The 13,333-nt window shown below is 35.2% G+C and overlaps 1 protein-coding gene across 5 annotated transcripts in view; it reads right to left on the minus strand.

Annotated features, from left to right (window-relative positions):
* The window catches only part of SLC1A7 (solute carrier family 1 member 7), a 39,650-nt gene extending 26,317 nt beyond the window's left edge, over positions 1–13,333 (minus strand). For 3 of the 5 annotated variants that reach the window (XM_087929931.1, XM_026707157.2, XM_087929932.1), the window contains exons 1-2: positions 12,959–13,333; positions 11,346–11,425 (exon numbers count right to left, since the gene is read on the minus strand). In XM_087929931.1, coding sequence (XP_087786057.1) covers positions 11,346–11,425; positions 12,959–13,099 — 221 coding nt within the window. In that variant the 5' untranslated portion in view covers positions 13,100–13,333. The remainder of the gene's footprint in view (positions 1–11,345; positions 11,426–12,958) is intronic. The other 2 variants (XM_087929929.1, XM_087929928.1) reach the window with 1 other exon arrangement.

Genomic DNA, 13,333 nt, shown 5'->3' on the forward strand with positions numbered 1-13,333 from the left:
GCACTATTCATGTTATGTATCAATTGTATTTTATTTATTTTTTTGTATAGTTATAATTTTTTTCAGATTTGGAAAGTCATAAGAATCCACGTCAGTCCAATATGATGGTGCAGTTTTATAATATATACAAACTGAGATTAAAATGATTGGGATGCTGAATTTTTTAATAAAATAATTAAAATAACAATTGGATTTCAAATTTAAGAACTCTAAATCAGGCAAAATAATTAGACACTTCTGGCCATGGTTGTACCAGGTGAAATCCTTAGACAGAAATTAAACAGGGTCTTCTGTTAAGCAGAGATAAGATCTAGGCCAGGGGTCCACAACTCCCAGTCGGTGGACTGGCACCAGGCCCTGGCATGCCAGAAACCAGGCCATGCAAACAAGCGAAGCCCCATCCATGGGATGCAGGCGGTACACAAAACCATACCCCCTCTGGTCCGGGGAAAAACCTCTCTCCACAGAATCAGTCCCTGGTGCCCAAAAGGTTGGGGGCCACTATTTATCTTCTCATAGAAATAGCAACACTCTTGGATGTCTCCAAGTATAGCTTTTCAGTGAGGCATCTAGATGTCAAAAGACAACCCAGTTGTTTTTTACAGTTCAACTTGCAGAATATCTGAGATGAAATCAGGATTAGGAAAGCTTTCAACACACCTTATTAACCATAGCCAAGCTAACAATTATTAGTGTTTTTTTTATAATGTAGTAAATATCATTTATTGAAGTCATGTTGAAGTAGACTTTATCCTGCAGCATAAAATAATGTAAACCTTGTGTCCTGATAATTATACTACATACATACATACATACATACATACATACATACATACATACATACTTGTCAGTTTCAATATTCCAAATTTTGTTTTTTGATCAGTGTAAATAAATATATGCGAGATTTTATTGTATTTAGTTTCATTGTATATCAGAATAAGCCCTCTTTTCTAGAATCTTTATTAATATCAGATACTAGAAAATTATTCATGATCACATTTACAATATAACTTCCCAGATGTTGGGAATACTAAAGTACTCTTTCAAGTAATGAGAAAATAATAGTTGATCCCTAAGAGAAGGCAAACCACATTTAATATTTTCAACTTGCTTTGCAAACTAGATAGTCTTATACTCCCAAAGGTATAATGTACAATTCAGATGTGGCTACTAGCACTGCACAAGGCAAATTATTTCCTTTGTTAAGTTAAACTATGGAATTTGCTGGCATCTGAAGTAGTGATCTGTCTCATTGTAAATAGATTTAAGAGAGGATTAGACAAACTCAGGGAAGGATTAGACAAATTCATCTGTCCTCTGGAACATCTTGCCCCCCTGACCCGCTGACCTTTTGTAAGGGCCTAAAGACCTCGTTCTGCCATTTGGCTTGTAGTCTCAATGGCTGGAACATCATAGTGAAGGTGATAGATTGTCTAACAACAGATCCCACCTCACCCCCATCCTGCCCTCGCTCTCCCCATCTATAATTGATTGATGGGTGGCCAATAAACAAACAAACAAACAAACAAACAAATTTATTTTATAAAGTAAAGGCATAAAGCTCGATGAGGTTTCAAATGCTGTGGTCAGCGGCTTCTGGGATTTTTTTTTAAATTACTGAGCCTTTAATTACTGAGCCTTGTCTACAATCCTGGAATTTCCTGATGAACTTGTATTTACTCTTTTCCAAGTTCAGTTAAGGCCTGTCACTTCTTATGACAGGTATTTTATACTGAACAACAAAGATAAATAATGAAACCTATTGCGAAAGATAGAAATTTTGTCTACCACATACATTACAAAATTTACTTCTTACAGTGCCTAGAATTATACACAGACAATACTAGCATAAAGAAGAAATGATCTACATTAAACTCTGGAAGTCAAGTAGAAGCTATTGCCCCATAGTTTCCCCTTTTGTTTCAAGTAGTTATTGAAAAGATGGAAGTGGAGCTGAACCCACACAAGACTTCATAAAGATAAGCTCAATACTTTCAGCATGTCAGCTAGCAAGAAGTTATTAAAATGGTGATAATATGCCTGTCTAAGCCATAAGGCTAAATAAGGTGTCTGGAACTTGGCAAGTGAAAATATCAACCAAATGTCAGTTTGAACCATTTTCCAGAGCAGCCATCATTAAGACAACTTAATTCAGTTGCCTTCAACTGTTCCATTCTTTATGAATAGTGGCAAGGAAACTAGCTAAAAGATTCACAAACCTAATATGTACATGTACATGAAATTTAGGTTTATCTGAATTCATCTGTGCTGATAGCTTTCTACTTAATTCATTGTCTCAATTTCTGAATGGTGGAAGCCTCAAATGTAATAACTCTGGAAAAGGGAAACATAAGGAGCTGACCATAAACCGATTCAGCTCATTCCTCTCCAGCTTGTTCTGTTCCATCCCCCATCAAGAGCCATCTGGATATTGCTTTGAAATGGATGGATTATAGATGGACCTATCAGAGGGGATTAGAGTGATTAGAAAGACACTAATCCTGTCAAGAAGTAATGGTCAAGCATTACCAACCAGCAGTTGCTAGAGCATACAGGCTTGTTTTCATTCATTCACCTCTTGATTATATTTTCATTGAATTTCTCTTCATAATTGCTTGCCATGTAAAAGCCTCTCTCGAATAAATTGGTACCTTCTTTGTTAAAACAAAGTGGTATTAGATGTAGCCTGATTGTGAGTTGGCAGAACAAAAATACCAGCTCCTATGTTACAACGTAATTATCAGTTTAGCAACTCTCATAAATAAAACTGGATGTTACAACACTGAACTGTGTACTAATATTAAAGAAATTAATCCCTTTCTTATCCCAGCCTTTGTTTCAACAAACAAAAGATGCTTGAAACCTGTTAGGGATACACCCTAGCAGAATCTGCACGGCAGTCAGGCAGGCAGGCAAAAAATGTGAGATAAACGTTTTTGTAGCTTACACTCAGTAAAACAGATACACTGTGCTAGTTAAATAGTTTATTCCAGTAAGAGTTATAGCATAGTCAAACAGTCCATATATCATTCACTAATTCAGTCCGTCCGGGGATTATTCAATTGCAAATTCCAGTGTCGAAAAAGAGAGGTCAATAAACATACAAATATCAGTCCAGTAATATATCTCCTCGCAGTAGAGATATGAAGAAGTCAAACCTCCCTTCTTCCTCCAACGTTCAAAAATTCAGCAGTAGGAAACACCCAGTTAGCAAATCATCAATCCATCAAACCAGCAATCGTCAGGAATCGTCAGCAATCCAACAGGTTCTCTTGCTCCCTCTTATGGCGGTTCAACACCGCACCCAAAATTACATGCTTTGCAGTTTAAAGTGACACACACTTAAACTTACTATCATAGTTTATATATATTATTTTTACCCAAACTACGTTAGGTAACCTTGTTATTCCTAACAAAACCTTTATTCTAAAAATAAAAAAATAGAAACAGAATTAGGAAATGAATGAAACACTTTATGGCTGACTAGACAATTCTACTCATTTTGGCTCTTGCTGCTATCAACCTCAAGATTCTATATTTTAAAAAATGAGAATTAGATAATTATTGTTTTGTTTCCAAAGCAAACTCATAGTAGGTCAAATTAACATAGGAGGCTGTGCTGAAATAAATGCAGAAAGATGCATTAAAAACTTTAATACCTATACAAAGATACAAAGATATAATTGGAATCTGGAGCCTTTCTACTAGACTTCTGATCCTGATCTCTATTTAAACCTTTCTAAACAGGCAGATGAAACTGTTTCTTAGGCACTAGGCTGGGTTGATCCATGACAGAGCTGTAATCAACCATGTTTTAACCAGTCCAAGAAACAAAACAAAAAGCAGAAGAAAACAACAACTTGTAGTGCAACAGGGAAAATCAGCTGAAGGAGTCCAACCATGAAAAAGGGCAGTTCTACAACTTCATTCAGCTCTGAATCTGTCTGACAAGATGATTATTTCAAGAGCCAAGTCATCTTTTTTTCTAACTCTGATCTTTTCTTAGCAAACCTGGAGTTTCTGGGTGGTCCCTTTTCTTACTTCTGGTTCCAAAGTTTTAGCGTCCAGGAAACCACTCCACTTCAAAGCAGTCAGTTGAAAAAACAAAGCAAAAACTATATACCTTAAGCCTCAGCAGGCTAGTCTTCTGCTGAAGAGAAGGGAAAACAGGTGAACTCTTGTTCCATGAAGACCCTGATAGTCTTCTGAAAATTGGTCAAAATGGAGCTTTCCAGGGGGCTTTTAATTATAGTAATTAGTTAAGAAAGCATAAATGGTTAATTCTTAATTAGAATGCTGATGGTTTAAATTAATCTCAAAGTTTGTTCCATTTTATTAGAGTTGTCATATTGGCACATCTGGGAAAACCTGAATCTGAGAGTAATATGGCTTCCAAAGCAGACAGTTGCATTGTGAATGTTTTTAGTTCTGTGAACCACTAAGATTCACAAGATTGTACTTGTTTAAAAAAAAATCCAATTAATAAATAAACCAAATTCTTCATTTCACTCCAGCTTCACTACCTACTTTGGAGAGAAATGAATTTTGTTAATTAAAAAAAACAGCCAGATCACCTGTAGCTGTCCTTAATATAGCATCTGTTTGCACTGCTCAGGACTAATTTTCTTTACTCTGCTTTTACATCCACTATCTCAACATGCAATCATGGTTAAAGAGATTGGGAAAAGCATCTCCTAACAATAATTGCTACAATATCATTACACCTTCAGAACATTTATATTCAAAGTAGTTTAGGCTGTTACAGGAGTCAACACTGACTTGAAGGCCAAAAATAAAGTTATGGTGAAGATAGACTTTTATCAAATATATGTCTCTGGACTATTTTCTGCAATACACAAATAAACAAATACTATTTTGACTCATTTTTGAGGGGGCTTTGGGACTTGTTAGAGAATATATCACATTTTATGTGATATTTTATGAAAAATATTGAAAATTCAAAAGGTTCACAAACTATTAAGCATCATTGTATATAGTGAAAACAAGCAACAAGCAAAAATTAAAATGCTACAACTATAATAGAAGTGAATTCATGTAGATATTTTAAGACCGTTGTTAATTTTAAGTCTCTTTATTTATTGATTTGATTTGTCAATCGCTTACAAAATAATAGGTATAAGTATATACATAGTTATGAATACATGAAATGGGTACATATAAGAAAAATAAAAGAAACAATAGGACAGGTACGGTAGGAACATTGGTGCGCTTATGCACCAACAAAGATGCATAAACATCTTTGTGATTGTGCAATTGTGAATAGTCAGCTAAGCTGTTTCTCACAATTACAAAACTCCCACACAATAAAGCCTGGCTGAGATCTGTCATCAGTGCCAATCTCAATGAAGAAAGGAATTTGTAAAATAGTCTAAAGCCATTCTCAGAAATAAGAATTATAGCAAAATTACACCAGAACACAAATTACACAACTATGCACCAAAATCACAATTTTAAAAAAAAGGATTCCATTGGAAAAAAACCCAAGATAAGTTGTGGTGGGTATCATGTACTGTGGGGAGTGAGCCAAACCTTTAAAAGCCCTTCTTAATGGATCAAAAGATAATATTGATTCTTCATTAAGCTTTGGGGACATGTATCCTGCCCAAGGAAGTTTCTGAATATATGGCACTATGTCAGATTATATGGTCTATTTCAGCATAATGCTGGTCTAGCTCAGATGATTATATTAGAGTTTTAGGACTTGGCTAGCCTAAGTCCTAAAATTCTGTACATAACAGGTGGAATTGAAAGGTGCTATTAAATACGGACTTTAAATGCTCTCTAAAGAATCTCATGTGTTTTTCCTAATGAGCTACAGAGCTGTTAGTTTATTCAAGGCAGATTGTATCTGGAATATATTTTGTTTTTGTTTTAAATTTAAACATTTAAAAACAGCATAAATAACTACAAAAAGAAGACAATAAAATAAATAAAATATAAAATATCAGTAAATAAACAGTGGGTTTTCAATGGCCACAATAACTAATTTGATTGTATAGAACTGAGTGTGTTTTACCAGAATGCTAAAAATTCTGAACAAAATATTAATATCATTATTTAGTACTATTCCAAAGATAGATGTACATATTATAATCATATAATAAAAGAAAGTAAAAACAGAAAAAAACCAATAAAAATATAATTAGAAAACCATCTGCTTTCAATTTTTCTAACATTGTACTCTTACTGATATCTGTAATCAGCATGTACAAACTTTTAAAGTGGTTTTTCATTGCAGTCCTTACAACAGTTGTCTTCCTGTAGAAATCTTATTCTACCTTTCTACCTTTGCCTTATTGTGTGATGTATCATACACTGGGGAACCATTTCTGCTTAACTTTCATCCTCCCATAGTTACACTGTAATTGTGTCTTTATAATTTTGCATCTACTTTATAATGCATTTTTACTATTCTATCTCTGTGTCATATTTTAATAGCAGCTTGTATATATGTCCTAGGACAAAGGCAAGTATTTTTAATTATATTTCTTTCACATTTCTATTTTAAGAGGAAAGAAACACTTTCAATCAATAACTTTTGAGAGGAATCAAAGGTAGATCATAACAAACAGAAAGTCTTATCTTCTTAATTTTAAACATTTCTTAGCACTAAACAATAAAACAGATAGCTGCAGTAGCAGTTTTATTCCATAATAAAAATAAGAAAAGCAGAGAGTGCTAAAACCAGTGTAGTAGACCACATGTGAAATGCAATTTGCAAGTAGAGAGCTTAGAGCAGTGTTTTTTAAACTTGGCCATTTTAAATTGTATGGACTTCTAGAATTCCCTAGCTAGTATGCTGAAGTTGAAGTTCACACATCCTAAAGTTTCCAAATTTGAAAAACACTAGCTTAGGGTATTCTAGAACTACGGTACAGTTTTGGAAGCAAAATTAATTATCTCTAATAATGTGCTAGCTCCTTTAAGTCTGTCTGGTTCAATATATTTTCCTTGCATATTTGTAGGAAAAGTCACTAGGAAGTGGAGGAGGAGGAGGAGAAGGAGAAGGAGAAGGAGAAGGAGGAGGAGGAGGAGGAGGAGGAGGAGGAGGAGACAACCTTCATGAACTTGTCACCACTGGAACTGGGGAATGCAATGCAATATATTTCATATATGTTGAAATTCAGGACATGTTAGTGCAGGAGCCAGGATAATATCTCCGCACACAAGAGAAACAGTAATCTCTCATTTAAACATGGCTTGTGGCTATTATCACCCATCCTTAAAAGGCCTATCCAAAAGCAAGTCTCACTGAATTTAATCAAACCTACTCTGAGAAAGTTGATATAAGACTAAAACCACAGAGGAATGTCAGCAGAGACGCGCCAGTTCTTAAAAACTTTAGACTTGAGCAATAAACAGCCTAAATGTACTGTACAAGTTTACAAATCTATTTTTAAACATACTGGTAGAAAAACCAATGGCTTTCTAAAAGTCATCTGTCAACATAGTAATCTCTTTTTTGTACAAATCCTTTCAAAAGAGAGGTTAATTTTTGTTTCATTAAAAAAAATAACTACAACTTAGGAACCTGCTACTACAGGAAGAATGAGTGTGAAATAGGAGTTGAGAGACAGGGAATGACACTGTTTAGCATAGAAAGCCACACAAAGTTTAATGGAGTTGGGCAGCTTCTAAATTACATGAATGAAGCAAGCAGGCAGGCAGGCAAGCAGTAAAAAAATCACAACGAAGCTCAGGAAAGACATGCTGGAATATACCTCCCAACCAATGTAGAAGGAAAATGAAAAAAAAAATGGTTGATTTCATGAGGTTGCTGAGCAGCTACACCTGGGGGAAACTCACTTAACACCTGCTTTAATTAGCAATGGAAGTTTTGATCTCAATTATGGTTATAAGTTGAAGACTATATTCATTCACATATGCATGCACTCATATATAAGGAGATCTTCTGCATGAAGATCTCCTTATATATCTTTTTTGGGTTTTTTTTGTCAGCCACACTGTTTAGCTGCAAACCACCAGTCCAGTTTTGTGTAATGTAGACCTTTAAAAGGAGCTAGCAACACTCCTGACTTGGGCCCTATGTAGATCTGGTTGTGACTGGGGCATGAGTGACTGTATACCTGTTAGAAATCATCAGGTTACTTCTATGTCAAAACTTATATTTTAAGCATAATTGTAACACTAATAATTAACATACATCCACTTCACTTGTTTACATGGCCCGGTTTCTGGCATGCTGTGGCCCAGTGCCAGTCCATGGACTAGTCACTAGGGGTTGGAGACTCCTGGTCTAAAGTACAGTACTTCCTCCATTGAGAAGCCCTTGGTGCTCTCTGAGCTTGGTTGTTTTCTTGCATGTTTCATTACCCAAATTTGGTAACATTACCAGTGCTAATATTTATTTCAGCCCTGAGCTACAAATATTCTGCTTTATTGGTACTTCCTCCATTATTTAATTCCATTAGATATTTTCTTTCATTTCAAAATGTAGAGAACCATTTCTATAAAAGACGGATGTCACAATGGGAAAACTTTAAAATAATGTTGAATCACGTACAAAATCTGAATTTTGAAAAATTATCCGTCATTAAATAAAGCCCATTAAGATTCATTCATTAAGAAGTTTAGTTCATTTAAAAAAGTAATACAAATATGGAATTCATTTGGGCTCATGGAATCTGAGTGAGTGAATAGAATTCTCGTGACAGAAGAGAACATTTGTAGCTCGGGGTTGAACAGTGGGGTCCTTGTTGTTCTCTGAGCTTGGTTGTTTTCTTGCAGACATTTCATTACCCAATAGATAACTGCCAATAGGTAACTGTGCACTGATCATATTACCTAGTTGAGTAATGAAATGTCTGCAATTACAACAACCAACTCAGAGAGTACCAAGGACACCACAGAATAGAGTTTTCTATAGCAGGGCTCACCAAACTTTTGGACCTCAGGGACCACCAAAGTTATAATTTTAAATCCCAGAGACCACTAACCGTTTTGTGGGTGTGGCCTAATTTGTGGGTGTGGCTTGATGACTGGCTGGGCACGGCTTATATGTAAATATTATAAATATTTATATAAATATTGATTTTTTTTATTAAAAAAGAGCAACTTTTACCCAAAATCAGGCAAAGCAGACAGGCAGATTGAGTTGCTCACAGAATCATTCAATTTATCTGTCATTGACTACCTGAGTCTGTCACATAAAATTTCCTTTCCATGAGTCTGCACTGATTAATAGAACCTTCAGTCCTAAGGGAGGTTCGGCTGTGCTTAAAAGCAGAGCCGAAATTCTAAAGACTATAAAGCAAGAAATGCAATGATTTCCTGCTTCCTAGCTAATCTAAATCTCCCGGCACAGCAGAACAGATGATGGTCAGAAAAAGGAAAAATAGCAATTTAGCAGGCAAGTTTGCTGGATAAGGAGTGAGTGGGTGGGGAGGCAATGTGGGCAGCGCAGCCTTTGTGTTTCTGCACAGCCTGGATTAATTGCTTTGGTGGGGTGCTCTGGAGGTGAGATTTCTCTGTGGCCCACCAAAATTTTCTCACGACCGCTGCTCTATAGTGTGCTGTCCAGACAGTATATAGTTAATTGGGAATTGAGATAGTTAAGTGGGAATTGGGAGCTGTCCCCTTAAGGGAATGCCTCATGGTAAATGTAGTTAATGCATCATGGGAAATGTAGTTCATATCATGTGATCACATCTGTAATCCTCATTGGTCACTGAATTGACCCTTGGTCGGGTTGGGGGGGTTTCCTTTACTCTTGCTTGGACCCCAGCATCGTGCTGGTGTCTCACGCTTTGCTCCATCGTTATGGGATGAAGATCACTATACTTTCACACTATGAAGTCAACTATGCAAAGATTTGGACATTAAGATGAATCTCAACATAATTGTGTATTATACCTTGAGGATTCCTTGTGATTCCAATAAAGGAACTTTGTATGGAAGCCTTTGTAGAGTTTGCCTGACTGTCTTTATATTCAGTCAGCAATTTAAAGACAGAACATATAGTATGAACCCATGCCACTCATAGTTCCTTTTGGCAGTGAAGGTGAACATGATTGACTGCATCTGAGAAGTAGTCAATGCTTCTTGAAGATGTTTGTGATGCCACCTGCCTCAAAAAAAAATAGCAGTAAGTCCTCCCTTGATCCAGCCTTGCTGAAGAACTATTACCGTCTCCAGCCACGCCTTGTGAAGGTTCATCTACAGGGAGTCTTTTTGAAGCAAGTCATCTGCATCCATTTCAGTCTGGATTCAGAGATGCAGGGGTTAGATGCTACCTGCTGATCGTGTGACTGCCGACCTGTATTTAGGTCTATTTTTATATTAGTGTTGCTTGGTGTTTTTAGATTTCTAAAATATATTTTATATTTTTATATTTTATAGCCACCCAGAGTCACTTTTGAGAATGAGACGGGCATACATCAAATAAATATGATAGATAGAAGAGAGAGAGGGAGGAAGGGAGGGAAAAAAGAGTCAGGGGTCATACCTTACTAAGTACATTTACCATACTTATTTTTAAATCCTAGAAAAATATCAAAAATTTTGAAATTGTTTTTTTAAAAAATATCATAAAATCCTCACCCAAGTCCTTTCTACATTTTAACTTCCTATTCTGCTTTTCTCATCAACATAAAACATGAAGTTGCAGAGGTGATCCAACGTTATTGTTGGCAGACTCTACTTGTGATTCACTGTTTTCTGATTAGTATACAGCAAGTTAACTAAACCATAACTCATAAAACTTAAATGTTTACTGTTGTAATGTGTTGTAGCAAGTGATGAACTAGGATGATTTAGTTATCAGATTTGCACACTGTTTAAGATTCCAAAATTGTTTTACATTTAAATCAATTCACCTTGATTCTAACATTTTTTTTCATCATCCTAGCTTCTGAAAACTTTTATAGGAAAGGCACCTTAAAGAAAATTACCATATCTATTATTATAATACTATATCTGATATATATGCCATTGTAAATGTGAACTTTGTAATTATAGAAATAGAATATAACGGTATTATTGTTTCTGTGCAGCCTTAAATGTATCTGATATTTTTCTATAAATTCTTATATGTACATCATGCATGGAAAAACAGAGAAAGTTTCCCAAATTATTTTGCAGTATAAAAACAGGGTCATTAATTGTTGTAATATCTCTTATAAAAGGGATCAAAAGGGTTTTGCTTATGAAACTTTTTCAGTTCCTCCAAATATATATTATCTGGATTAAACAGGAAAACTAGTCACTGTTTCTGCCAAAATAATATTCACACAATGTTATTTGGAATGGATCATCTAAAAAGAAAACTATACAAAAAACAATTGGACTGATATAGGCTAACTTACCTTGAAACAACCAGAGGCAGAATCAACATTTTCAACATTCTCATCAATAATTCTCCAGGAAATTGGAAATAACTAATTTCCTAAGGAAATAAGGAAATGGATGAATTGATTTTTTAAAAAAGCATTTATCTCAAAATAGTGTTAAGATGCTTTGATATCTACATTATTCTTTTTTCTTCAATACAACAGCATAAGAAACAAAGAATGGAATTATGATAAAATGAACATATATTGAGGGTATTAATAATTGGTTTTCTTTGAAATGGTGATTTTAATACTCATTGGATTCTCAAATGAATTATATATATTTAGTATAAAAATGACGCACCTAGGAAAGAATTTAGTTTAGCTATTGTTTGGGGGAGGGGTAACACTAAATTCACAAAATGCCAGACTTACCTGTCTATATCTCAGTTAAAACAAACTGAAGCAATATAATTCATGAGAAGACATCAGAACCTTGAAGTACTCATAGCTTATTAAAAACTCATCAGGGATGAATAAAGCAGGTGTGAAGTTCATAGTTTGGATGCTATAGAAGAATCTCTCCTATGCTCCTAGTTTTTCTTGGTTCTGGGACATGCCTCAGAAGTTGGCAAAGAACATAAATTATGAACACATTCATACAAGAGGCCCTGCTCATTCAGATACCTTGACCATAGACATTTTAAGGTTTTCTAGGTCAAAACTTGCAATATTCAAGGAACTTCATTTTGTGTCTAGCTTTTCACAGTGTTAACCTCCCAAGTCATCTCTCCATTCACAGATCAACTTGAATGCAACTAGTTCAGAACTATACTAGCTAAGATGGCAAACCAGAAGAATTTTTATGCTGTCATATTGCCTGCTTTCCTGATGTGTACTTATAGATTTTGCCATGCGAAACAATTCCCTTACAAAGTGAATGCATCCATGATGAAGATTGTGATTCTATTTTACTCACAATAGGGAGACAAATTCATATTTCTCATCTTCAGCCAGCATCTTTGGGGCAAACATTGTACAACTTTTTGTCTTTGTTGTTTCAAAAAGAGAAAATTCCTATTATTTCTAAAAATAGGTAATAAACCATTTCTAGATAGCTTACCCAGCATGAAATGTAAACTATGGAAGTAGGTAAAGTGGAAGGAAGCACAAACAGATGAATCCCTCAGGTTTTCCTAAAACATACTTTCTAAAATAAATTCACTGCTAACAAGTAAATAATAATAATGGAGACCTTTCTCTGGAAATCTATTAAGATCAACAAAACCACTTTAAAATAAATGGCTTGTGGAATGTAAGTATGTAAGTATTAGAAAAAAACACACGTTAGCTTCACTGGGAATAGTATATTCAGACATACCAGAAATTCACAACTATGCAAGATTTTTTTTAAAGGTTCCTGCCATTGGAACATCTTCAGTATTTAACATTTTATACATTTCATTTTGCAATGGCTCAACTTTTCAATGATTAAAATATATATATATCTAGAGACAGCTTTCGTTTTCAGAACAAGATGTCTTGTTCTGCAACATATCAGTTCATCAAAATGTCCTTCATGACAGCACCAGTTTTATTTTATGAATTGTTTGTTCCTCAGTGATGCTATACCTGCTCAGATCACTAACCTGGGAAGAAAGGTGCCTTGTCCTCAGAAAGAATCCAAGAAGACATCCCACTATGACAGATAACACTGAGAGAATGAGTAAACCATTCCTTTTGCAAACATCCTTGACCCGACCTAGCATTGTTTTGAAAGTCACTGCCATGGTGTCCTCAGTGATCTCCGGAGGGGAAACAGCATCCCATAGACACAGAGATCTTTAATGCATGTGTTGTGTTCGAATAGCAGGCATAGATTAGATGAAAGCATTCGTGGGACTGCTTAGCTGACATGCAAGGTCGCTCTTCTGCCAGTAGCCATCAAGCATGTATTTCCAAATTAATACTCACAATCCTATTAGTGACTACATCAATATGAACCTCAAGGAAGATTAAGAACT

The sequence above is a fragment of the Pseudonaja textilis genome, chromosome 3 (genome assembly GCF_049901715.1).
Source record: "Pseudonaja textilis isolate UNSWEBS1 chromosome 3, rPseTex1.2, whole genome shotgun sequence".
Lineage (NCBI taxonomy): Eukaryota > Metazoa > Chordata > Lepidosauria > Squamata > Elapidae > Pseudonaja > Pseudonaja textilis.